Source organism: Rattus norvegicus, chromosome 6 (assembly GCF_021556685.1).
Source record: "Rattus norvegicus strain SHRSP/BbbUtx chromosome 6, alternate assembly SHRSP_T2T, whole genome shotgun sequence".
In the NCBI taxonomy this organism is placed as follows: domain Eukaryota; kingdom Metazoa; phylum Chordata; class Mammalia; order Rodentia; family Muridae; genus Rattus; species Rattus norvegicus.
This window is the reverse complement of record NC_141539.1, coordinates 126428697-126453431: the sequence shown is the minus strand read 5'-3', so window position 1 is coordinate 126453431 and position 24735 is coordinate 126428697. Positions and strand designations below refer to the sequence as shown.

Genomic DNA, 24735 nt, shown 5'->3' with positions numbered 1-24735 from the left:
ATATGCATAAATGATGAGTTAAAATATGTAGTGGGTTATTAGACTTTCTTTCAGTGATGACTGTCCTCACACTGGAAGGGCCCAGAACCTGGTAGCAGTACGGTTTATGAGTCTAGATGTCTGAGCAGTCCCAATCTGGGACCCTACTGAGAGGCTGGAGGATTCCTTGGAATCCACTGGTCTTTATTTCCCGTCAGAACCCAAAGTAGCTGGGTTCTCGTGTCACTAATAGATGCCAGCAGGACCAACAAAGTAAGGAAGATGAGAGGCCAAGGCAAGCAGGCAAAAAGCAAAAGCTTTTTTCCCTTTCAAGATTGTATTAAACGTCTTTACAAGACAACATCCAGCCTCCAGATGCAGCTGCCAAGACCCTGTTATGCTGTAGGCACTGGCTGAGGCATGGCGGGTGGCTCTGACTTCCCACCCTTCTGTTCTAAGATGGGGGTAGTGGGCAAGATTTCACCTTTAGGTTCCACAATGCTCACACGATCAGGCAGAGGCTTCTTGGGACCACTCTTAACCACTTGGGTCCCAAGGCAGCATGATCTTCACTTTGATGCCCAGCACACCCTGTCTGAGGTGGCGCACAGCGGTGTCAGCATAGTAGTTAACAGGGTCTCCGCCGTGAATCATCAGACCATCCACAAACTTCATGGACTTGGCCCTCTGTCCTCGGAGCTTCCCAGACACCACAACCTCGCAGCCCTTGGCCCTGCTTCCCATAACGAACTGAAACACACCTTAGCAGGCCCTTCGAACTGCAAGCCCTCCTAGGAGTTTGTAGCGTAGAGACTCTGCCTGGGCAAAGGCACACAGACCTCTCGTGGCCACTTTTTCTGCCTACAGCTCTACGCTGCCTTCAGGGAAGCCAAACCGCTTCTGGACAACTGCAGTCAGCTCTCTGAGCCGACGACCCTTCTCCCCAAGAACATTCTGTGTTCTGGTGGCTAAAATAATGATTTCTGTTCTGGTCGGCGTAACTCGGACTTCAACTCCAGAGTAGCCATCTTCAGTCAGCTCCCGAGTGAGAAACTCAGTCAGTTCAGCTTTGAAGATGCCATCAGCTACAAACTTCCTCTTCTGTACGTACCGCCATCTTGCTGCCGCGCACTGAAAGGAAAGGTGCAAAAGCTTTTCTCTTGGACTTCCTTTTATCTGGGCTGCCCTGCAAAGGTGCATCCAGATTTGGATGAGTCTTCCCACTTGAATTAATTATGTAAATTAATTATGGAAATAGGTAGTTGATTACAGGTCCAGTCTAACTGAAAACTAAGATTAAATGTATTTTAACTATGTTATTTGCAACTTAAAATGGGTTTATAGGGATATAATTTCAACAGAAGTAAAAAGAAATATTTACTGTGAAGCAAAACTTGATAGAAGTTATTGATGTATCTGGTTTTATGTTGAGGTCTTTGATTCACTTTGACTTGAGTTTTGTGCAGGGTGATAAATATGGATCTATTTGCATTCTTCTACATGCTGACATTCGGTTAGACCAGCACTGTTTGTTGAAGATGCTTTCTTTTTTTTTTTTTTTCTATTATACGGTTTTGGCTTCTTTGTCAAAAGTCAAGTGACTGTAGGTATGCGGATTGATTTCTGTGTCTTCAGTTAGATTTCATGGGTCAACATGTCTGCTTTTGTACTAATACCATTCAGTTTTTATTACTATTGCTTTGTGATACAGCTTGAAGTCAGTGACAGTGACACCTCCAGACGTTCTTTTATTGTTCAGGTTCATCGTTTTATTTTAGCTATCCTGTGTTTTTTCGTTTTTCCATAGGAAGTTGAGAAATGCTCTTTCAAGGTCTATAAAGAATTGTGTTGGAATTTTGATGGGAATTGCATTGAATCTGTGGATTGCTTTTGGTAAGGTGACCATTTACTGTTCCTACCTATCCATGAGAACGGGAGGTCTTAGCCTTGAGCACATTGGTACAGGAGATTACTTCCTGAACAGAACACCCATGGCCCAGGCACTAAGATCAACAATAAATGGGACCTCATGAAGTGGAAGAGTTTCTGTAAGGTGAAGGACACTGTCAGTAGGACGAAGCAGCAGCTTACAGACCGGGAAAGGATCTTCACCAAACTTTCATCTGACATAGGGGCGATATCAAAAAAAAAAAATATATATATATGTGTGTGTGTGTGTGTGTGTGTGTGTGTGTGTTATAATGCCAAAAAAACCCTAAATAATCCAGTTAAAAATGGGGTACAGTGCTAAACAGATAAATCTCAACAAAAGAATCTCTAATGGCTGAGGAAACACTTAAAGAAATGTTCAACATCTTTAGTCACCAGGGAAATGAAAATCAAAAGGACTCTGCTTTATACCCGTCAGAGTGGCTAAGATCAAAAATTCAAGAGACAGCACATGCCGATGAGGATGTGGAGAAAGAATACTCCTCCAATGCTGGCGGGATGGCAACCTTGTACAACTACTCTGAATTCAACCTGGCAGTTCCTCGGAAAATTGGAAATAGTTCTAACTGAAGACCCAGCTCTCCCACTCCTGGGCATATACCCAAAAGATTCCCCACCATACCGCAAGGACATGTGCTCCACTGTTCATAGCAGCTTTCTTCATAATAGCTAGAAATGACCCAGATGTCAACTGAAGAATGAATAAAGAAAATGTGGTTCATTTATACAATGGGCTACTACCCAGCTATTAAAAACAAATGGATGGAACTGGAAAATATCTGAGTGAGGTAACTCAGACCCAAAAGGACAAGCATGGTATGTACTTATAGGGCAGTGGGCAGTGAGAGGAAGCCTGGTCCTCGGTTGAGCTAAAGGCTTGAAGCCCTGGAGACCCTGAAGGGATGGTAGGAGCTTCACCTGCTCCTAGCACCAGGCCCTGTCACATAGTCGCAACACCCCCCCACCATAGACTTGTGATCATCAGTCACATAAGGGCAATGCCCCAAGCACTTCCACATGTAGATGAGACTTCCCTAATGTCTCAGACCAAAACGATAGGAAAAGAAACATGACCTGTGGTCCAGACAGAGATCCCCATGCTAATGAGGTACCTAGAGGCCCAGATGGTGTTGCCAATAAGCTTCCCTTCCCAGACATTCCTCCCTGCAAAGGTATTTAATCTCAGGACCACCTTGAGAAGTGGGGTACAGTTTTCCCACATCTGCTTTCCACCATGACAATAAACGGTTGAGAACCACAGACTCTCTTTTTTCATCAAGATCCAATGTGGAGAGCCATGAGGAAGGCCTTCACCTACAGAGCCACAGTCTAGCCTCATATAGAGAGCCTCTCTACACTCCCAGCCACAACTGCCACCAAGCCTGCCACTGTCAAGCCAAGGACGCCCACCATGGGACTACTTGGAGCTCCACCCTTCCCAGGGCATGGTCTAGACACTGTCCCCAGCCTTCAGGCCCCCAACTCCGTCCTCAACTCTTCCATGACTTCCAGCAGTCTACCAGAGCAACTACATCGTAGATTTTAATCCAAGGTGGACCCATCTCATGAAGAGCACCTGCTAGTTTTTAGCTTTTCCTATGATGGCTCCTGACAAATGAAAGCCTGAATAGTGAACAATTGATAATTATCTTTACTTCCTAGTTCTATTAATCACGTGCATACAATATATTTACATTTTTAAAATATACATTAGGTGCAATGCTATAGATTATTATACTGTTATAGTTTAGCTTTTGGTCAGTAGTTCCATAATTAACACATAGAAAACTATTTTACCACTTACATGGGTTTTGTTTTAGATGGTTTTGGAAAATCTAAACTTATATAATCGATTCCGAATGAAATGGATTTTCTGCATCGTTCTGCTCTTGTGGTCTACAATCTATTGCTAGGGCCAGGTTCAAGATAGAACAGTAGTGCAACAAGGGTGTTATTGCACTGTGAGACTCAGGGGAGGAAAGGTCATCAGTGGATCTGTTTTCAGAGCCCTGTGGGGGTGGGTGGGTCGAAAGAAGAAAGCAAGCCATTGGGTTTAGTGATGGTTTGAATGAGAAGTGCTCCCATCATCGTGGGCAACTGAGTACTTGATCCCTACTGCTGCTCTGTTTAGCAGGCCTAGATGGTATAGTGTTGCTAGAGAAGGCTCATATCATTTTGAGTTCACGCTCTCTGCTTCCTGTTTGTGGCTCAAGACGTGTGCTTTCAGCTTGTTACTCAGACTGTGGACCTGTTGTTTCCGTGCCATTATGGAATACTATGTCTAGAACCATAAGCCAAAGCAACCCTGCCTTCTTTATGCTGCCCTGATTGTGGTGTTCATCACAGCAATAGAAGAGTAACTAATACAGGTTTCTTGAAGAAGTCAGAACCATCCTGTGGTACCCAAGGAGGTGGGGGGGATTATGACATCATCACGGAGCACTGGAGGAGTATAGTGATTGGTCCAGATATTGGTTTCAAACATTCAACATAGAGAACTCCAAAGGCAATGTCTCTATGTGCTTTTGGTGAACCTATTCCCAGGATCCAGAAAGTGATGGCTGTTCCCAGGGATCAGATCTGACACACATGGAGGATTGTAAGTGAGGTCAGAGCTATGGGTACATTTGAGCATCGAGAAATGGCCACCTCCCCCCACCCCCCACCTAGGACTGTAAAGTTTAAGATCAGGGCCATTTTCTTGTTGTATAATCACCTCTTACTAAACAAGATAACATTATCGTGAATGAAAAGCGATCTCAGAGCCTCACGGGCACTCACTAATCAGAAAACCTTAACGCAATCTTGGAGCTGGAATAATGGCTCAGTGACTTAGAGCACTGGTTACTGTCTAAAGGACCCACATTCAGTTCCAAGCACCTAAGTGGCAGCCTATTTCAGTTCCAGATCTAGGGCCTCTCCTGATCTCTGTGCCACCAAGAGGTGTGCATACCTAATAAATGGATCTAAAAAATACATTAATAATAATAATAATAATAATAACATCAATTTAAAGATAGTCTCAAATATTCTAAAGAGAAGAAACTCATTCCCAAGAGTGTTCTAAGTTGTCTTTAGTGAGAGTTTTAGTTTCTTGGGGAAAAGATTAGCTGAATTGTTGCCATCTGGAGAAGCATACATACGCTGGGGTAAGGTTTCTGAAAGAGATTGAGAAGTGTATTAACCAACCAGTGTTAAACCAACATTGACAACAAAGCAAAACAAAAAGAACATTCAAACGAGATCCAAATAAAACCCTTATTAACGTCAAAAACCCAGGAGCATAAAGACAGAGAGGATGGAGTCACTGCCAAAGTGAGCCCACTCTAGTCAGGGAAGGAGGTGAACAGACTGGAGGAGGTGTGGGTCCCTGGGCAGAGACCGGTGAGCCTTAGTCTGATCTGTAGTAAGGAATAAGCACAGAGTATTCTGAATAATTTACCCAATTCTTCCTAAAGCTACCACCACTAACTTCAGATATAATAATACATCGTTGCTATGCAGTGGTTTTTTGGGTAAGATTTATTATTATTATTATTATTGTTTTTAATTATGTATGTGTTTATGTATAAAGCATATATAACATATTTATATGGGGGAAGGTATGTGGATGTAGATGCCCACAGAGGCTAGAGGAATTGGATCCTCCAGGAGCTGGTGTTAAAGGGGGTTATGAGTTGAATAGCCTGGCATGTTGCTGGGGGGTTGTTGTGGTAGTAATTAATCTCAGTCAGGTTTCTACCCCATCTTTGATCATTCAGTTCCCAGATAAAAGACACAAAACTTTTATATTTATAATAAGCCTTTAAAGCCCTAGAGTTGGGCAGATATCCACCCTCTATGTTAGTATTCCTATTTCCCTACCAAGAGCCCCAAGATGACTTGCCTTGTTCTGCCTGGGCCACTCTTACTCTGACTGGGCAGCAACCCTCATGGACAGTTTACCCCATGGTATCTTCTCCTCTCTCTGCCTTCTCCCTCCTCTCTCCTTGTGTCTCTGCCTACCTAAAACCACACCTCTTCTGCCTATCTTTAGGCTGTAGGCATCTTTTTTGATCAGTCAAGAATAACTTGGAGAGCAAAGTTACATAGCATCACTTGGTAGATCACATGAGGATCTCCTTGTCCCTGAGGCCAACTAGGGCCAGTGTTAAGCATTACAATACATAGCAACAGACCAGACCTCAACAGTATTAAATTAAGGAGCAAGGTTTGTACAACAAATGCTGGTAAACTTAGGAATTCACTCATAGGCCTAGACCTTCCAGTACAGAACTCAGCATTACAATACATAGCAACAAACGAAACTTCAACAGGGATTGAACTCAGGTCCTCTGGAAGAGCCATATATTCTCGTACCCACAGAGCTATCTTTCTAGCACCTCTCTGCATTTCTAAAAATAATTGGCTTCCTTTTTTATTTTAAATTTTTAAAACTATTGCTGGTGTGTGTGTGTGTGTGTGTGTGTGTGTGTGTGTGTGTGTGTGTGCGCGTGCGCGCGTGTGTGGTGTGTGTGTGTGTGTGTGTGTGTGTGTGTGTGTGTGTGTGTGTGTGTGTGTGCCATAGCATATATATGGAAGTCCAAGGACAACATTGTGATGTTGCTTTTTTTTCTACCCTTACATAGGATGCAGGGTTCAAACTCAAGTCCTCAGGCAAGCACTTGACGCCCTGAGCCATCTTGCCAATCCTGTGTTTAGAGACAAGGTTCCTTTAAATAACTGAAGCCAGGAGTAGCCCGCCATAATCTCAATCTTTAGTAAGGAGTGGGAGGTAGGAGACTCATGATTTCAAAGCCAGTTATGGATAATTAGTAAGACTGTCTTACAAAATCAGCAAACAAGCAAACAAAAGAAGTGGAGGAGCTGGGGCGATAACTCACTTCATGCTTGCTGTGTAAGCCTGAAGGAAGACCTGAGTTCAGATACCCAGCAACAAAGTAACTGCCAAGGCTGGCAGTCCTTGTGTAGCAAGTGACTTCCCGAGTGAAACATTCGCTCTGAATTGAAACATTCTCTCCTGGTGGGAGGGAATCACATGAGAATCGGGAAGTAAACTACTAGACTAACTAGAATGAGGAAATGTTAATAGAGAAAATGCTCCCATAAGACTGACCTATAGGGCAAATTTCTGGGGGTATTGTCTTGATTGATGATGTGGGAGAGCCTGGGTTTGTGGTCCTGGATTACAAAAGCAAACAGAGCAAGCTCGAAAGAGCAAGCCAGGAGCAGTCAGTATTCCTCCCCAGCTTCCGCTTCAGTTCCTACCTCAGCTTCCCTCAGTGAATAACAGGATATGTAATCCAAATAACCCCTTTTCTTTTGAAGTTGTTTTTGGTGATAGTGTTTTACCATGACAATGGAAACCCTAAGACAAAAATTGGGTCAAGGCCATGGGGTGTTGTTGTGATAGACCTGACCATGTGTTTCGAAAATGTTGTGGTAGCATTTGGACTTTGGGCTGGAAAATCTGTTGAATACTCACTGGACTGTTCAAAGAGTACTTCGAGGATGAGTACTGAGAAAGATGCAGACCATGGAGACCTGGCTTGCGAAGCTTCAGAGAGGAGTTTGAGAGTCCCTCAAACACTACTGGGGGCAGTTTAATATTTTGAGTAAGAATCTGTGTTTCTGGTTAGCTGGAGCTGGAGAAGTGGCTGTGATTAACAAGAGAACCACAAAAGTGAAATTTTTGCTTTACTGGGACAATAAATACTATAAGTGGGGGATGAAGGATTATCTGTGATTAAGAAAAGAACAGTATCTCTAAGGTAAAATCTCCTGGAACATGTTTCCTCAGGGTTAGAACACAGGTGTTGTGGTTCAAAGCAGGCCATGACTGCATCTCATGCCGTCAACTGAACTTGATAATATGTGAGAGTTTCTCAGGTGGTACTGGTTTTGAAGGCATGAAGGAGTCCTGGAGAGCTGCTAAGGTTTGGCACTAATTGGCAGGGTCACGGTCCCTGAAAAGAAACCAGGAGAAGCTATCAATGCATGTATAGCCTAGTTATAGCACAGACCTCTCTCAGTAAGGCAGGATGACCACCAAGTACAAGAGCTATGCTATGTGTAATGTGGATGGCAGAAACAGACAAATGCCAAAGTCCTTTGAAGTTGAGAGAATCCTGAGTGGGTCCCAGGCATCAACATTTTAAACTATTAAATTTTGGTTTTGCCTGGACTCGATTGTGGCTGTGCCCTGGTCTTTCCCTCTTGGGGAAAGAGTTCACAGTTGATAGATTTTGGGTTTTGTCAGGAGCCATCTAGGAGAAGCTAAAAACTAGCAGGTGATCTTCCTGAGATGGTTCCGCCATGGGCTGTAAAACAATGATGAATTCCCTCCTTTAGTCAAAGCCAATGAGATTATATTTGAGGAAATATTCCTGCTACTAATATGCTTTTCTTGTTATTAATAAACATATATAACAATTGCTAGGTATTAGCCCACCCTTTTGAGCAGATCTCTGCAGAACAATGAATACGTACTGTCTTGTAGTGATGTTACATAGTCAGATGATTTCTTAACTTTTTTTTTAAAGATTTATTTTATTTATTATATATATAAGTACACTGTAGCTGTCTTCAGACACACCAGAAGAGGGCATCGGATCTCCTCACAGATGGCTGTGAGCCACCATGTGGCCGCTGGGAATTGAACTCACGACCTCTGGAAGAGCAGTCGGGTGCTCCTAACTGCTGAGCCATCTCTCCAGCCCGATTTCTTAACTTTTAATGATGGTTCTATAAGAATTCCTAAAATTATATTGGTAATTACAAAGCCCTTTTATAATAGGACTGCTATTAAGTCCTCTCTGATATCAAAACTGCAATAGGAACTCTGCCAATCTTCCAGTGTCACGTGTTAATTGCTTTTGAGATACAAAGCAGGCACTTACAACTTAGAGCACATTCCAAGAGGTTGTCAAACAAGTAACCAAAGGTCATAAAATGGGAACTAATGATTTATGGTAGGTGCAAGGTCAGACGACAAAATATTGACTGGGTTTATCACTACAAAACTTCAATGATAACTTAGTTATGGCCTTTAGCTCTCCATGAACCTAGAGCTAGTGACAGATAATGTTGTGATGGTCTGTAGCTGCTTGGCCCAGGGAGTGGCACTATTAGGGGGTGTGACTTGTTGGAGTAGGTGTGTCACTGTAGGCATTGGCTTAAGACCCTCACCCTAGCTGCCTGGAAGTCAGTCTTCAACTAGCAGATGAAGATGTAGAACTCTCAACTCTGCTGCACCATGCCTACCTAGAAGCTGCCATGCTCCCACCTTGATAATAATGGACCGAACCTCTGAACCTGTAAGCCAGCCCCAATTAAATGCTGTCCTTTTAAGACTTGCCTTGGTCATGGTGTCTGTTCACAACAGTAAAACCCTAACTAAGACAAATGTCTAGTCTTAATGGATACATGTAATACATGTATAAATATCTCTGTTGTAAACGTATTCAATTTATGATTTGAATTCATGTTTGAACTTTAGTGAAATTTGTTTTTTATAAAAGGGATGCTTGAAAAAAGCATGTTATCTATATTCCCAGAAAAGGTACAAAAGACTAGGAATGATTACATAGCATTTGGAGCAAAGGAATTATTACATCACAGGTCATTATTACTACATCAGAGCAGGAGGAGAGAGAGAGATAGGAGGACAGCAGAGTAGGATAAGGTAGAAATTAAAAGGAAACTTATGGGCTGGAGAGATGGCTGAGTGGTTAAAGAGCACCAACTGCTCTTCCAGAGGTCCTGAGTTCAAGTCCCAACAACCACATGGTGGCTCACAGCCATTTGCCCTCTTCTGGTGTATCTGAAGATAGCTACAGTGTACTTATATATAATAAATAAATAAATCTTTAAAAAATAAAAGGAAACTTAGAAACTGAGAGAGCAATATGCAGAATGCAGAGAGAAAGGGAGACAAAGAAGAAGCTGCAGAGAGCAGAAATCTCAGGCAGGCTTCTCCTTACCACAGAACTGAACAGGTCTTTTCTTAACAGCAAGGCAGGCTTAGCCTTACTTAAGAGGACAAAGCTTTCTTACAGACTGGGGTTTGATTCATTTAGCAATGAAAAGGTAGAAGCTTTCCCTTTCTCTATGCAATAAAGATTGGAGCTTATTTTCCATCCGGAATGAATGAGCACCTTCTGACTGGCACTAGGTCTTTTGCTCCATATGCATATGTAAGTATGGATGTGTTTGTAATTATAAATTGGGCCCAATTGGCTTGCATAAAGGTGTATGACTGTATGCTTCAATTTGTATACGAATTCGTGTGAGATTATGCATACTTGTTTGTGTCAAAGTTTTTCTTCTCCTGGTTCGATAGGAGTATTGCTCCAAACCTCCCTCCAGCCTAACAAGCCAGAGAGAGGCCTCTGAGTTAGAGGGGGGAAAAAGCCCTAGCAATTAATGCTTTACTTAATACCCAGAGGTGTTAATCACCCAAGTCAGCTGTTTTTAACCCTCAGAATGAGTGAGAAAGTTTTTAGAATTTTTTAGAAGTTATCTGCAAGCATTCAGTGTAGTTAGAGAGCGAGAAGGCCAGAGACCAGCAGTCTTTAAAGCTACACCTGAATCCAACACTGTGCTCCGCTTCAACCCATTCCAGACTGAGCAGGCTCCCAGCAGGATATTTTGGAGAGATTTTGAATGTTTTAGCAAGGATTAGAACTTTTAAAGATACTTTAGATGTTTTATAGAGACTAAACTCCTGAAGTGATTGTTTTGAAAAATCTGTGGGACTTTTAAAAGACAGAACACTTTATATTGTGATTTTTATATTAATATCAGAGGCCTTGGGGTGAGATAATCGGAAAGATTATGGCTTAATAACTGATGTGTGGTAACTTATTTCTCCGAGGCTAGAATGAACCAATTCAAGCCAGATTAAAATATATTAAAGGCAGGTTTATTGAGAAGCTGCTCTCAGGAGAGAGTTCACTGGCCCCAAGGGTGGAGACCAGGGAAGTCACCGTGGGGTGGGGAGGGGAAGGGCAGGCAGAGAGAGGGGAAGAGGATAAGGGGGTGGGGGGCAGAGATACGGTGAAGAGGGGAGGGGGAGAAATTAAAATGTCTGGATTATATAGGGAAGAGTCTCTGGAGGAAAGGCAGTCCAAGCTCTGGGCTGGAAAGTTGGGGGCAGGGTATGTCAGGTAGGGACTGAGGGATTCTGGGAGAACCTGAAGTGTCACATCTGCTTTGGTATGTAAAATATGCACCTCAGTCCCTGGTCCTAGGCTCTAAAACCAATGTGTTTATGTATCGAATGGACAAAGGGTCAATTATCTAGTTGTTTTTGTAAACTTGACATAAACCTAGAAATATCTGGAAAAAAGAAATGTTACTAGAGAAAATGCTCCCATAATGGCCTGTAGGCAGGTCTCTGGGGCATTGCCCTGATTAATGATGTAAGAGGGCCCCACTCACTACAGATGATGTTACCCTCTGACTTCTGGCCCTCTATAAGAAAGCAGACTGAGCAAACCATAAGAATCAAACCAGTGAGCAGGGTTCCTCCAAGGCTGGTTCCGCTAGTTCCTGCGTCCAGGTTTCTCGAGTTCTTGCCCTAACTTTCCTCAATGATAGTTACCTGAAAGTCTAAGCTTAAAGAAGCCTTTTCCTCCCTCAGTGGTTTTGATCCTAGTGTATGTACGGTGTGTTGCATAGAAAACTTAATTGTTAGCAAACTATGAAAGCTTATGTGCTGGTTGCGTTTGTCAGATGCAGTTAGGTGTGTCCCGAAGAGATGCAGTCTGGGTGTGCCTCTAAAGCCTCCGCAGATAGGAATTCTAAAAAATGGAAAGATCCTGCCTATTCCCTGGCAAAGTCGTTTGGGAGAGGTCTGTGTTCTTTGCTCTGTGAGACAGTTGAAGTCAGCTAGGTGACCTTGAGCTACCCCACTGTAAATGGTTCAGCCCCTACTGACTTGGCCTACATGGTTGAGTTCCCCCCACCATGATGGTGACATGACTCGGTCTGCCAAGAGTGTAGGGGAGGATCTAGAGACTTCTTTTACAAGCAATTGGACCTTTAATAGAGTGCTGTCCTCTCCTCCCTCTCCCTCCCTCCTCATCTCTCTCTCTCTCTCTCTCTCTCTCTCTCTCTCTCTCTCTCTGTGTGTCTGTCTGTCTCTCTCTCTCTCTCTCTCTCTCTCTCTCTCTCTCTCTCTCAGTTTGGAAGATCATTTATGGAAGGAACTCTAGGTAAGAGAGAGGGATCTTCTTTTTGGGTTACAGGAACAACAGAGAAGCAGCTGGTAGGACATAGGTAAAACAGTATTCCGGGAAAGAGAGCTAAGAGCCCTCTCGGGCTTGGAGGAGCTCAAGAGAAAGGTAGACTAGCTAGGTAGACTGACACAGATAGAGATTCCTAAAGAGCAAACATTTTAGATGTAGAATCAAGCTTGTAAATATGTATTTTGTAATAGTTAAGAAAATAAAGATACCTTGCCAAGCTAGCAGATTTTTACCTCAGTCTATGCCTCCCATGCCTTTCTTGGTATAAATATTAGATAATTTAAATGGTTACAGTGGTGTTCTAGTGCAGCAATAAAAACCACAACTAAGGCATTACCAATCCTGGAGAGCTGAAAAGAAAGAGATTCGGAGGGTCCTCCCCACAGTTACAGAAGCAGTAAAACAATTGCTCCAGAGGAGGGAACGGAACACCCGGGAAGAAACTCTGGCCAGCTGAGCTGCCCCGGCCATTCTTTGACCTGTCAAGCTGCCTGCATGTCCTTCTTTTTTTAAGTTTATTTTTATTTTATGTATGTGGATGTTTTGCCTACATGTACACATGTGCATGTAGTACCTGCGGAGGCCAGAAGAGGGCATCAGTTCACTGGAACTAGTCACAGATGGTCTTGAGAAGTCATGTGGGTGCCAGAAACAGTCCTCTGCAAAGACAGCGACTACCCCAATTTCAGGGGACCCAATGCCTTCTTCTGACCTTTGTAGGTCCTGTTGTAGTAAGGCATTTAATAACTCTACTAGTTCTTATTATAACCTGGCCAGCACCCCAATAATCAAGTCTGAGTTCTACTGATTTATTTAGTCAGCTTTAGCACAATTGTTGACCCCTTGTCTTGGGGTTTTACTGCTGTGAGCAGACACCATGACCAAGGCAAGTTCTATAAAGGACAACATTTTCGGGGATGGGGAAAAAAATAAATAAAGGACAACATTTAATTGAGGCTGGCTGACAGGTTCAGAAGTTCAGTCCATTATTAAGGTGGGAGCATGGCAGCATCCAAGCAGGCATGGTACAGGAGCTGAGAGTTCTACATCTTCATCCGAAGGAAGCCAGGAACAGCCTGGGCATCCCCAAGCAGCTAGGAGGAGGGTCTCCAAGCCCATCCCCACAGTGACAGACTTCCTCCAGCACTTCCTCCTTCTAACAGTGCCACTCTATGTGCTGAGCAGACACAAACCATCATACCCCTAAGCTATTTTTCTCTGCTAGACTGGCTATTTCCCAGGTACACTCCCCAACTTACTTGCTCTTTTTGCTTTATCAGTCTTCATCAGGATGCACTTCTCTCCGGTGCTCTGTGCTCCTGTTATCCTGAAGGAGATCTCCTGCTCTGTCTTCTTTCTTCTCTCGTGATTCCCTACCTTCGATCCCTATCTGAGATCCCACCTGGGAACTGAAGCCCTACCTACCTCTACTCTCCCCTGTGACTGTCAGCCACATTTATTTAACCAGTCAAAGAGGACCAGGAAGTGAAGTTTATACAACATAATTTGTTGTATGTGAGAATGTGCTCTAGACTGCAACTAAATCTTGTGGTCCAGTATCATACACATAAAGGTAAATTTACCTTATATTTTTTTACCTTATATTTATCTTATCACACACACATACATATGTACATATATTCTGAGAACTAGATATTTTGGTGGCCATGTTGACTTGAAGGGCAAAGGAAATATCTTTGAAAATGTCACCTATCCAGGAATACCAATGTTGAGTCATATTAATTTTTATTTTTAGGAAACTATCTGGAAGAAAACAAGCAACCTCTTCCTTGTACCACCAACAGTACTTGATATTGTCAACTGATTACATTTTTTTCTTTTAGCCATTGTTAGGTATGTATACCTAATAATTATGGGATTATTTTGCATTTCCCTCATAGCTAAGGATCTGAGGAGCTTTTTATGGCTATCTCTTTGGTAAATTGTCAGCTTGTGTCTTTCACTGATTGGATTATCTGATTTTCACTGTTGAAGGCTTAGTGTTCTTCACATATTCTAGAAAATCCTTTATCAGATTTATGATTTTGCAAACATGATAATAACCCAGTATATATTAGCATGTATGCCTGGCCCATGGAATGGCACTATTAGGAGGTGTGGCCTTGTTGGAAGAGTGTGTCACTGTCACGGTGGGCTTTGAGAGACCTTCTCCTAGTGAACTTCAGAGGAAGATGTAGAACTCTCAGCTCCTCCTGTGCCATGTCTGCCTGGACACTGCCATGCTCCCGTCTTAATGATAATGAACCTCTGAGCCTGTAAGCCAGCCCCAGTGCCATGTTGTCCTTATAGGAGCTGCCTTGCTCATTGTGTCTCTTCACAGAAATGGAAACCCTAAGTCAGACGTTGGTACCAGGGACTGAGGTATTGTAATAGGATTGACCATGCTTTTGTTTAGAGGAATGTAGGTTTTGGAACTTTGGTTTTGGAAAACCATGGAATGCTTTAAGAGGGGTTTGATGGGTCATCCTAGTACAGATACGGAAGACACTGGTGCTGAGAGTGATTTGAACTGTGAGGCCCAGGCTCAAGAGGTTTAGGAGAAGAATGTTAGTATGTGACCTAGAGACCATTTTCGTTATATTTGGTAAAGAATTGCTGCTTTTCATCCTTGCCCAAGAAGAGTCTGCTGAGGCTAAGGTGAAGAGACTCCGATCAATTGCATTGACAAGGAAAGTCTTTAAAGGGCTCAGCAGAGACTGTGTTTTCTGGGTTACTGCATTTTGATCAAGTGTAACAAGCTTCAAGAGGAAAAGCATAAAATGTGTGGTTCAAAGAATAAAGATGTAGAATGGGGGGTTGGGGATTTAGCTCAGTGGTAGAGCGCTTGCCTAGGAAGCACAAGGCCCTGGGTTCGATCCCCAGCTCCGAAAAAAAAAAAAAGAACAACAAAAAAAAAAAAGATGTAGAATGGAGCTGAATTCTATATTCAAGGAGATGAACAGACTAAGGGACTGGTGACCTCAGGAAAGATCCCACCCAGCTAAGTTTATTGTTCATGCATTCGCAGTTGTACAGGGGAGAGCTATATCACGTTAGGTATTATTAGGCCCAGGCATGGTGGTACACCTTTAACCCCAGCATTCAGGAGACGTAGCCATGCAGATCTCTGAGTTCGAGGTCAATTTGCAGAGCAAGTTCCGGGACAGGCAAGTTTAGGCAGTGTGGAGGAGATGGAAAACACAAACCTGATGAAAATGTAATAAAACAGGGGGCCACGTTCCAGGCCCAGGAAACAGTAGAATTCGGCAGCTTCAGCCTTGTAGTTCTGCCTTTAGAGTCAAGAGTAGAAGGGACTACTGGGACCATTGATGCTGGTTAGATGGAGCTAAGAAATTAGTAGTGATTCAGAAGAGAACAGGATCACATAGGTGAAATCTTCTGGGAAGTGTTTCCTGAGAGCACAAAGAAGCTCTGTTCCAGAGATAGCCAAGATTCTACCTCTTGCTACATCTGGGCTTGGTAATGTGTAAGAATCACCCAGGTTTTGAAGGCATGAAGGGGTTGTAAGGCTCGAAGTGAGTCTTTTTTTTTTTTTTTTTTTTTTTGGTTCTTTTTTTCGGAGCTGGGGACTGAACCCAGGGCCTTGAGCTTCCTAGGTAAGCGCTCTACCACTGAGCTAAATCCCCAGCCCCTCGAAGTGAGTCTTAATTACTGGGAGACACACACACTGCCACCCCCGCCAAGTGAGGCACGAGAGCGGAGTTTGGTGCAAACGCAAGAGATTTATTTTCCAGTGCATTGGGGTCGACCTTCAATCAGCCCCTTGTGACGAGTGACTGGAAGGCGACCCCAAATGGCTGTAACAAGCAGTTTTTAGACTTTCAGAGGTACAGGTTTACAGTTTAAACTTATATGACATGCCTATCTGGGACCAGAGGGTCAGGTGACTATCAGTCAGTACTTTCTGTGGATTTTCAAGAATGTCCTTGATCCTGCCAAGAACTGTGGGTGGAGAATGGAACTTGGCCTAGCCTTGACCTGAGGCAGGAAGCTGGTAGGTGGCCTAATCTTGACCTGAGGCAGTGGGTGTAAAGCTGGCGAAAGCCCATAGGGTTCTTATAACCTACCTATTTTCTACCAGGCCAAGCCTTCTACTATGCTTCAGTAAGAACTAGGGTCCTTCAGGGTCACGGAGAGAAGCTGAGACTTGGCACTTCCAGAAACCAGAAGGCCATTGGTGAAGGGGCAGCCTCAGTTGCAGTTGGCAGCCCAAGACTAAAGGGGTCATGGAAAGATGTTGGGGCTTGGCACCATGAAGGGAGCCTATTAGAGACTACTGGTGAAATCTACATGCAGCAGAAGACCCCAGCGTATTGGAGATGACACTACCATGAGATGACCGCCATGAATAGCAGTAGCAGTGGAATGGAGCCAACCAGAGCCTAGAGTGCTATAGAGGACAGAGCTGGAGAAGTGACCCAAGCCCTTTGGAGGAGCCCAGAAGACCACAAATCATGTGTGGATCCCAGACATTGGAACAAGAAACTGTGAAGTTGAAGGAGACCCCCAAGATGTTAGAGATGCTAGAGCCATGAGATATCTGCTGAGGAAAGCTGCTAACAGGGAGTGCAGCCAGCCTAAGTGAAAGACGTTTGTTGCAGTCATCAACACTGAGAGGAGTTGAACATGGAGATGTGGAGTTTGGAATTTGCCCAGCTGGTTTTTGGTCTTGCCCCCATAAACTCGTGTGTTTGAACAAGCCTATGAGGACTGGGAGTAGAATGTGGTGGTTAGAATGTGCTTGCCACAGGGGGTGGCACTATTAGGAGATGTGGCCTTTTAGAAAAAGTGTGTCACTGTTGCGTGAGCTTTGAGAGAACTTCCTCCTAGCTGCCTGGAAGTCAATCTTCTAGCAGCCTTCAGATGAAGATGTAGAACTCCCAGCTCCTCTCACACCATGCCTGCCTGGATGCTGCCTCCATGATAATGGACTGAACCTCTGAACCTATAAGCCCTCCCCAGTGCAATGTTGTCCTTAAAAGAGCTGCCTTGCTCGTTGTGTCTCTTCACAGCAATGGAAACCCTAAAACAACTAGTAACAGGATTTTTCAGAGGAAACCTTAAATTCTTACAAAGTTCATTAATTCCTCTGGTACTTGTCAGTGTCAAGTTCAAAACTGCTAGAAATAATTTGACACTATTCTTCTAGTTTACCTCGAAAGTCTAAATAGTTCTCACTGGGTCCAATGATTTATTTATGTCATTGTTCTCAGAAGAGGAACAAATGCTGGGCATTCGTATCTCCTGGGTTTACTCTGCAGTGCCTCAAGGAGCAGAAGAGAGGCCATGCTTCCTCTACCTGCAATCTATCGATACCTCACCAAGCAGACCTAGCTGGCCTGGAACTTACATGTAGACTAGGATGGCTTTTAACTGACAGAGAACTTCCTGCTTCAGCCAGGGATGGAGGTCAGAGCCATGCACCTTACCTGGGATGGCTGAGGGCCAGGAGGAAGCCAGTACTTCCTTTTTTCTTTTTAAAAATATTTATTTTTATAAGTATTTTGCATGTATGTGTGTCTGTTACAATGTACAGACCTGGCTCCTGCAGAGGCCAGAGGAGCACACCAGATCCCCTGGGAATGAAAGTGGGGTCCTCTGAAGTAGGACTCAGTGGTCTTTGCCACTAAACCGTTTCTCAGGCTCCACTCCCATGCCCCCACCCCACCCCCCATACCTTCTTCTCAGCTTTACATCTTCCACTCACAGCTCAGAAAACTAAAACTGCTGTTTGGACAGTAGTGCCAAGTGTCCAACAATAACTAAGAGTAAGAGTATGAAGTGGTTCATAGAGCTGGCATCCTGAGTCACATCTGTCTCACCATGATTAATGGAGGAAGGTAACTGAGAGGAGGAGGACCATCATGAAAAAGAAACAAATTGATATAAAAGCTTGCCTCTGGCCTTGGATTATAACATCACAAAGCTGTACCTTTTCTTTCTCTGGCTGTCTGGCTCTTCTCTGGGCTCTTCTGGCTTCTCTAGCACTCTCTGCATTCTTCATGACCTCCTAAGACCAGACTGATTCTTGGACCATGACCTCTCTTGTCATGCTAATCTTACAAGTACCCAATCTTAGTTTAATTAGCCTGCATAGAAGCTGGGAAATGACACTGACCTTTAAATAGTGCTCTGAGAAACAGTGTTCCCATTTAGTCAGGGTTAAGAAGGAAGATATTATACTTACTCTTTTTTAAACTAGTATTTTTTTAAAAAGTGCCTCAAAGCCAGAGAGATAACTCAGTGATTAAGAGCACTTGTTGCTCTTGTAAAAGGCTGGAGATCAGTTCACAAAACCAAGATTGAGATGCTCACATTCTCCTATAACTTCAAGGCCAAAGGGTCTGACATCCTATTCTAGTCCCTGAAGGTACGTACATGCACACACACCCACACAGATACCCACACATACCTATGTATATAATATGCATACACATACATACATGCACACACACACATACACACATGATGCTCTCACACACTTAAGAATAAAACAAATCGGGGTTGGGGATTTAGCTCAGTGGTAGAGCGCTTGCCTACCAAGCGCAAGGCCCTGGGTTCGGTCCCCAGCTCTGAAAAATAGAAAAGAAAAAAAAAAATAAATAAAACAAATCGGGGTTGGGGATTTGGCTCAGTGGTAGAGCGCTTACCTAGGAAGCGCAAGGTCCCAGCCCTGGGGGGGTGGGGGGGGAAGAAGAAGAAGAAGAAAACAAATCTCTAATCAAGGTAGTGTCTGACTACATAACCAGGTTAGCCTTAAATTTGCAGTCCTCCTTCCTCAGCCTCCCAAGTGCTAGAATTACAGGTTAGAATTTTGTCCCATGCTCAAACCATATCACAAATCGTTCATGTTCTCCTTTGGTCCAACTTCAATACAAATAATGTAAGTAACATTAAATTCCACTGCCGGGTGTGCTGATGCATGGCCACCCACTCTGTGCGAACCCTGCACTCAGGAAACTGAAGCAGGAAGTTTACAGTGAGTTCAAAGCCAGTTTGAGCTACACAAACTCCTGTCACAGACTGGTCCCCCAAACTGCTCCTTCCCCAAAAAGGCAAAGCCAATTACGTTAAAATTTAAAGATCACCTATATAAAAACAAAACTAAAGCTAGCACAGCTTTTTAGTGCAAACATCTGTATTTGTGTATACAGTCTATCTGTTCAGGTACTGTGAAAGTGGACCAGACATCTACACTGTGCTCAAAAATTCCTAGTGTGGTGGTTTGAATATGCTTGGCCTATAGGGAGTGATACTGTTAGGGGGTGTGGCCACCTTGGAGTGTTACTGTGTGAGTGGGCTCTGGAGGTCTCCTCCTATGCTCTGGCTTCACTCATTTTGGAAGAGAGCTTCCTCCAAACTTCCTGAGGGTGCCAGTCTCTCCTGGTTGCCAGAGGTCCTGAGTTCAAATCTCACATGGTGGCTCACAACTATCTATAATGAGATCTGATGCCCTCTTCTGGTGTGTCTGAAGACAGCTACAGTGTACTTACCTATAATAAAAAGATAAATCTTTAAAAAAAAAAAAAAAAAGGAAAGAAAGAAAGAAGACTTGCCAGGTGGTGGCAGTGTACACTTTTAATCCCAGCATTCAGGAGGCAGAAGCAGATGCATCTCTGTAAGTTCAAGGCCAGCCTCATCTACGGAGTGAGTTCCAGGACAGCCAGGGCTACATAGAGAAACCCTGTTTGGAAAACAAACAATAACAACAACAAAAAAGAAAATAGACTCAATTATGCAAGTAACAATCTGCTTCCTGCTATGATAAACCATTACTTCCAAATTCTGCACTTAGGTAGGCATTTTACCGTGCTTTGGACTTTATGTGTCAGGGATAGGGAAGGTTTAGCTGGGCAGTCCCTGGCCAGAGGCCTCTCCTGCAGTTACAATGACATGCCAGCCGCACCATGCTGTCGGACTCTAAGGAAGCACACTTGGTGACAGCTGTTGATAGCTGTCATCTGGAGCTCAGCCAGGGCTCCTTACACCTGTGCAGCTACAGGTGGCCGTTCTGGCAGGGCACCTGTTGAATCCTCACTTAGCCACTGGTCTCCCCACAGAATGCATTCTGAAAGAAGTGGGCTGAAGCCACTTGCCCCTTCTGTCCTCGTCTCTGATGTCAACATCGTCAATCCTGCTGCACTCTGTTGGACAGACAAGTGCTGCACCTGCCCAGATTTGGGGAGGGAGGAGCTGCTGCTTTTGTGTTGTTTGGTGGTCCAAGGGGATAGACTTTGGAAAGTTCAAAGCCTGCCTGAGCTACAGAGAACAGCATTATTTAGCTCAGGCTGGTCTCGAATTCACATAGAGTCCTGATGTCCACAAGTTCACAATCCTATTGCCTCTGCCTCTAAAGTGCTGCGAGGCCTGGGCTACTTCAACCATCTTGAGACTCTGTCTTGTTGTTGAGACAGGTTCTTGTATGGTATAGGCTGGCCCCACACTTGCTGTGAAGTCAGGGAGGACGTTGAATTTCAATTCTTTTCTTCCTTCAACCCCCAAGTGCTTGGATTACAGGTATTCTCCACCATTCCTGAGCTAAGCAGTGTCTGGGACTGAATCCAGGGTTTTCTTTGTGCTAAGCAAACAGTCTATCAACTGAGCTACATCCTCAGTCCCAAGACTCTACTAAAAAAAGAAGAAAAAAGATTTATTTTATGTGTGTATGTCTGAGTGTGAATGAATATATATGCACCAGCTGAGTGCAGATGCCCATAGAGGTAGAGGCCAGAAGAGAGTGTTGGATCACCTGTAACTAAAGATACAGATGGCTGAGAGCTGCCCTATGTGGGTGCTGGCGTCTGAACCTGGCTTCTCTGCTGCACTCTCTCTCTCCAACTCCAACCAAGGCTCCATTATTTTTTTTTTTGTTTTTGTTTTTGTTTTGTTTGGGGGTGTTTTGTTTTGTTTTGTTTCTTTGAGGCAGTATCTCAAACTCAGAGATCTGTCTGCCTCTGCCTCTCCAAGGGCTTGGAATAAAGGCATACACCATCAGAACCAGTAGAGACTCCATTTTTAGACCCTTAGAAAAATGTCAAAGAACTTGAAAGTAACTTTTTTTTAACCTTTATTTCTGTGGAAGAGGGAAGGGTGTGTGGCTGTCAGCGAACAATGTAAGGAGATTGGTCCTCTCCTTCCATCATGCGGGTTTCAAGGATCAAGCTCAGGTCATCAGGCTTAGCAGTAAGTGCTGCCTTTCCTCGCTCACTAAGATATCTCAGGGTCTTTTGTGAGGGATCTTAGACTCCTACTAGGTATTTGGAATAGAAAGACAGCTCAGTAGTTTAATATACATGCTTCTCTTGTAAAGGACCAGGTTTTGTTTTTCATCATCTACATTGGTTCGAAACTGCCTGTAATCACAGTTAACGGGTGATCTAACATCCTCTCCTGGCCTCCAAGAGCGCCAGGCAGACACATAGTGCACACACATATGTGTAGACAAACCCTGATTCACACAAAAATGAATCTCTTTTTCAAAAAGTCATCTTGGATGTTCACTCATGCAGTTGCTAAGAGGAGAGTTTGCATCTACATCCAGTGAAGTTGGGCAGATTCCAGAGGTAGAAAGGGTATAGTGACAGGATACCTGGTGACACTGTGAGCCCTGGAGATTGTGTTATATACTTAAAGGAAAGCTGTTTTTAACTTTGCTGTGGCTCCGTCCTTAGCATAGCAACTTCAATCCCTCTGGATGGAATTGCCTGACAACTGTGACCAGATATTTAGGTACTGAAATGTCCCATTGTTTAACGAACAACATCGTAATAGCCCCAAATAGAAAAAATTAGCAAGAGTATTTGAACTACAAAATCCAAGCCACAACCTGTAGGCCATTAAAGATAGCTTTTTAAAAAAGGTTTATAATGTAGTGGTGGTGCACTACTGAACTCAGGAGGCAGAGGTAGGAAAACAGACTTGAGGATGGCTTGGTCTACAGAGCAAGACCATGTTTTTTTTTTGTTTTTGTTGTTGTTATTCTTTGTTTTTTTTTTTTTTTTTTTTTTTGGAGCTGGGGACCGAACCCAGGGCCTTGCGCTTCCTAGGTAAGCGCTCTACCACTGAGCTAAATCCCCAGCCCCGTTATTCTTTGTTTTAAATCAACACATTTATGTCCAGCATCTTTGTCACTTTGGATTATCAAACATGGAAAGGAAAGAAGCCAGGTGTGGTGGCGCAGGCCTGAAAAACTAGTTCTCTGGAAGTAGACACTGGAGGACCAGGAAAAGTCAAGGTCATTCTTGACTACACAGGGCATTTGAACCCATCCTAGGATATGTGAGATCCTGTCTCAAAGCACTGAGGAGAACGGAGTACACAGACACTTGTATGGTCAAACAAGACAGGATATTTTCTCTTTGTCAATAATAAGATAATCCACCACAAAGTTATAGTTCAAAATAAAAGGTCCTCTTGTCATTTGGACACCAAAGATGTTAAGCTGAACTTAACTGGATTGGGAGCTTAGTAAAGTACGAGACAGAAAAGGACATAGAGATTTGATGTGACCTGGACAGGATCCAGACCTCCTGGATAGGAGCAAGGAAGATGCATGAGTTTTTCTGATCAAGGCCTTCTCAGAACTTGAGCAGATGCGAACTTTTTTATTTACTTTTTTTTCAGGGACCAAACTTACTGTGTAACCAGAGATGACCTTGTACTTCCGATCCTCTTGTCTCCACCTCTGAGGTGCTGGAGTTAGAGATTAAGTTTTTCAAGCCTGAAGAGTGAACTGTTTAGAATTTCCCGTTGCCTGAATCAGTTTGAAGTTCAGTCACTAACCTGGGGTATAATAAGCCCTGTCAGAGAAGGGGAGGGGGGCAGAAAGAAAGGAGCAAGGTCCCTCCTTTGAAAGGAGAAGAAATGGAGAGGATTTGACAGTGGGAATATAGCTCAGTAGCACAGCGCTTATCTGGTAGGCACAGGCCCCCAGCATCCTAATTTTTTTTTAAAGATGAAGACAGAGAAAAAGATACTACTACTAGGAAAATAAAGCTAGTGGCCTATTGTGTCAATTTTATTATTCAGTAAATTGGACAATATAGTCCCGTGTTCTTCTGCATGTCTAATACATTAGCAGATAGACTTTAAACTACTCTGATAAAGTTATCTCTTGATAACAATAAATCTGTGAATAGAACAAAATATGGCAAGCCACCAAACTGCAGTCTGCATCTGGAACTTTGTTTTTTTTTACCCCGCAAGTGAACTTTTGGTTCTGCAAATAATCTAGGGTTGGCTGTGTGCACTGGGATAGCCAAGATTGCTTCACGGTCCTCTAATTAAACAGATCTGATGCGCCCTACTTTGCTTTGTCAGATTGATACAGACCAGTGTCATCTGAGAGAAAGCACTCCATTGAGGAATTGCCTAGATCAGACTGCCCTGTGGGTATGTGGTTGGTAGGAGGGGATGTCTGGGGGGTTTGTCTTGATAGTTGATGTAGGAGCACCCAGCCCACAGCAGGTGGCATCATTCCCTGAGTAGGTTGTCCTGGATTTTATAAAAAAAAAATCTAAGCATGAGGTGAGCAAGCCAAGAGCAGCATTCCTCCATGGTTTCTGCTTCAGTCTCCTGCTTTGAGCTCCTTCCCTGATTTCCCTCAGCAATGGACTGCGACCTAGTAGTATAAGCCAAATAAATCATTTCCTCATCATAGTTGTCCCAATACACAGCTGGCTATTTTGAAATTCTGAGAAGTACAAATCCTGGTGTGGCCTGATACAAAGTCTCTTAAAAAAACAAAAAACAGGGGCTGGAGAGATGGCTCAGCAGTTAAGAGCACCCGACTGCTCTTTCAGAGGTCATGAGTTCAATTCCCAGCAACCACATGGTGGCTCACAACCATCTGTAAAGAGATCCGATGCCCTCTTCTGGTGTATCTGAAGACAGCTACAGTGTACTTATATATATAATAAATAAATAAATCTTTAAAAAAAAAAAACAAAAACAAAAACAAAAAAAAAAAAAAACAACACTTTGTAGGGAGAGGGAGACCCGGAGCATAGCAATTTTGAAAAGGTCTGGAAGACACAGATTAGTTTGTAAATGATTTCCTTCATCAGAAAAAGCCAGGAGACAAAATACTGAGACTGGCTAGGTGTGTTGTATTGGGTTCTGTCCTCCAGCAAAAGTTTCAGAGGGATGAAAGCAACAGTCTCTCCTTTGGTGGGTAAAGAATTAAGGCAGAGAAGTAACTATTCACTGTGTCAGCTCTGCCAGCTCATCTCCAAGGCACTTTAAAACGGTGGTTCTCAACATGTGAGTCTCGACCCCTTGTCGGTCAAACATAGGGGACACACAGCAGAAATCCCGCATACTGCAGTTATGAAGCAGCAACAAAATATTTTTGTGGTGGGGGAGGGGTCAGCACAACAAGAGACACTGCAGCATTTGGAAGGTTGAGAACCATTGCTTTAAAATAACCAGCATAGCGGGCCATACTGCTAATCTGTTCTGCTTGGAGCCAGATGCTTGAAATGATTGCATTCCTGTCTTTAGAAACAGCAAGGGCTTTGTTTTTACATAATTCCCG

The 24735-nt window shown here is 43.5% G+C and overlaps 1 protein-coding gene and 1 pseudogene across 8 annotated transcripts in view; one reads left to right on the top strand and one right to left on the bottom strand.

Annotated features, from left to right (window-relative positions):
* Window positions 1-315: 315 nt before the first annotated feature.
* Rps3-ps6 (ribosomal protein S3, pseudogene 6) lies at window positions 316-1188 on the bottom strand (annotated as a pseudogene).
* Window positions 1189-4377: 3189 nt separating this feature from the next.
* Ppp4r3a (protein phosphatase 4, regulatory subunit 3A) overlaps window positions 4378-24735 on the top strand; it is a 63593-nt gene continuing 43235 nt past the window's right edge. For 2 of the 8 annotated variants that reach the window (XR_015621952.1, XM_087553436.1), the window contains exon 1: window positions 4406-4537. Coding sequence is in view for 2 of the 8 variants with exons in the window: in XM_087553434.1 (XP_087409560.1) it covers window positions 4519-4528 (10 nt within the window). In the remaining 6 variants the exon portion in view is untranslated. Of the gene's footprint in view, window positions 4538-24735 lie in introns of all 8 variants that reach the window. The other 6 variants (XR_015621951.1, XM_087553434.1, XR_015621950.1 and 3 more) reach the window with 6 other exon arrangements.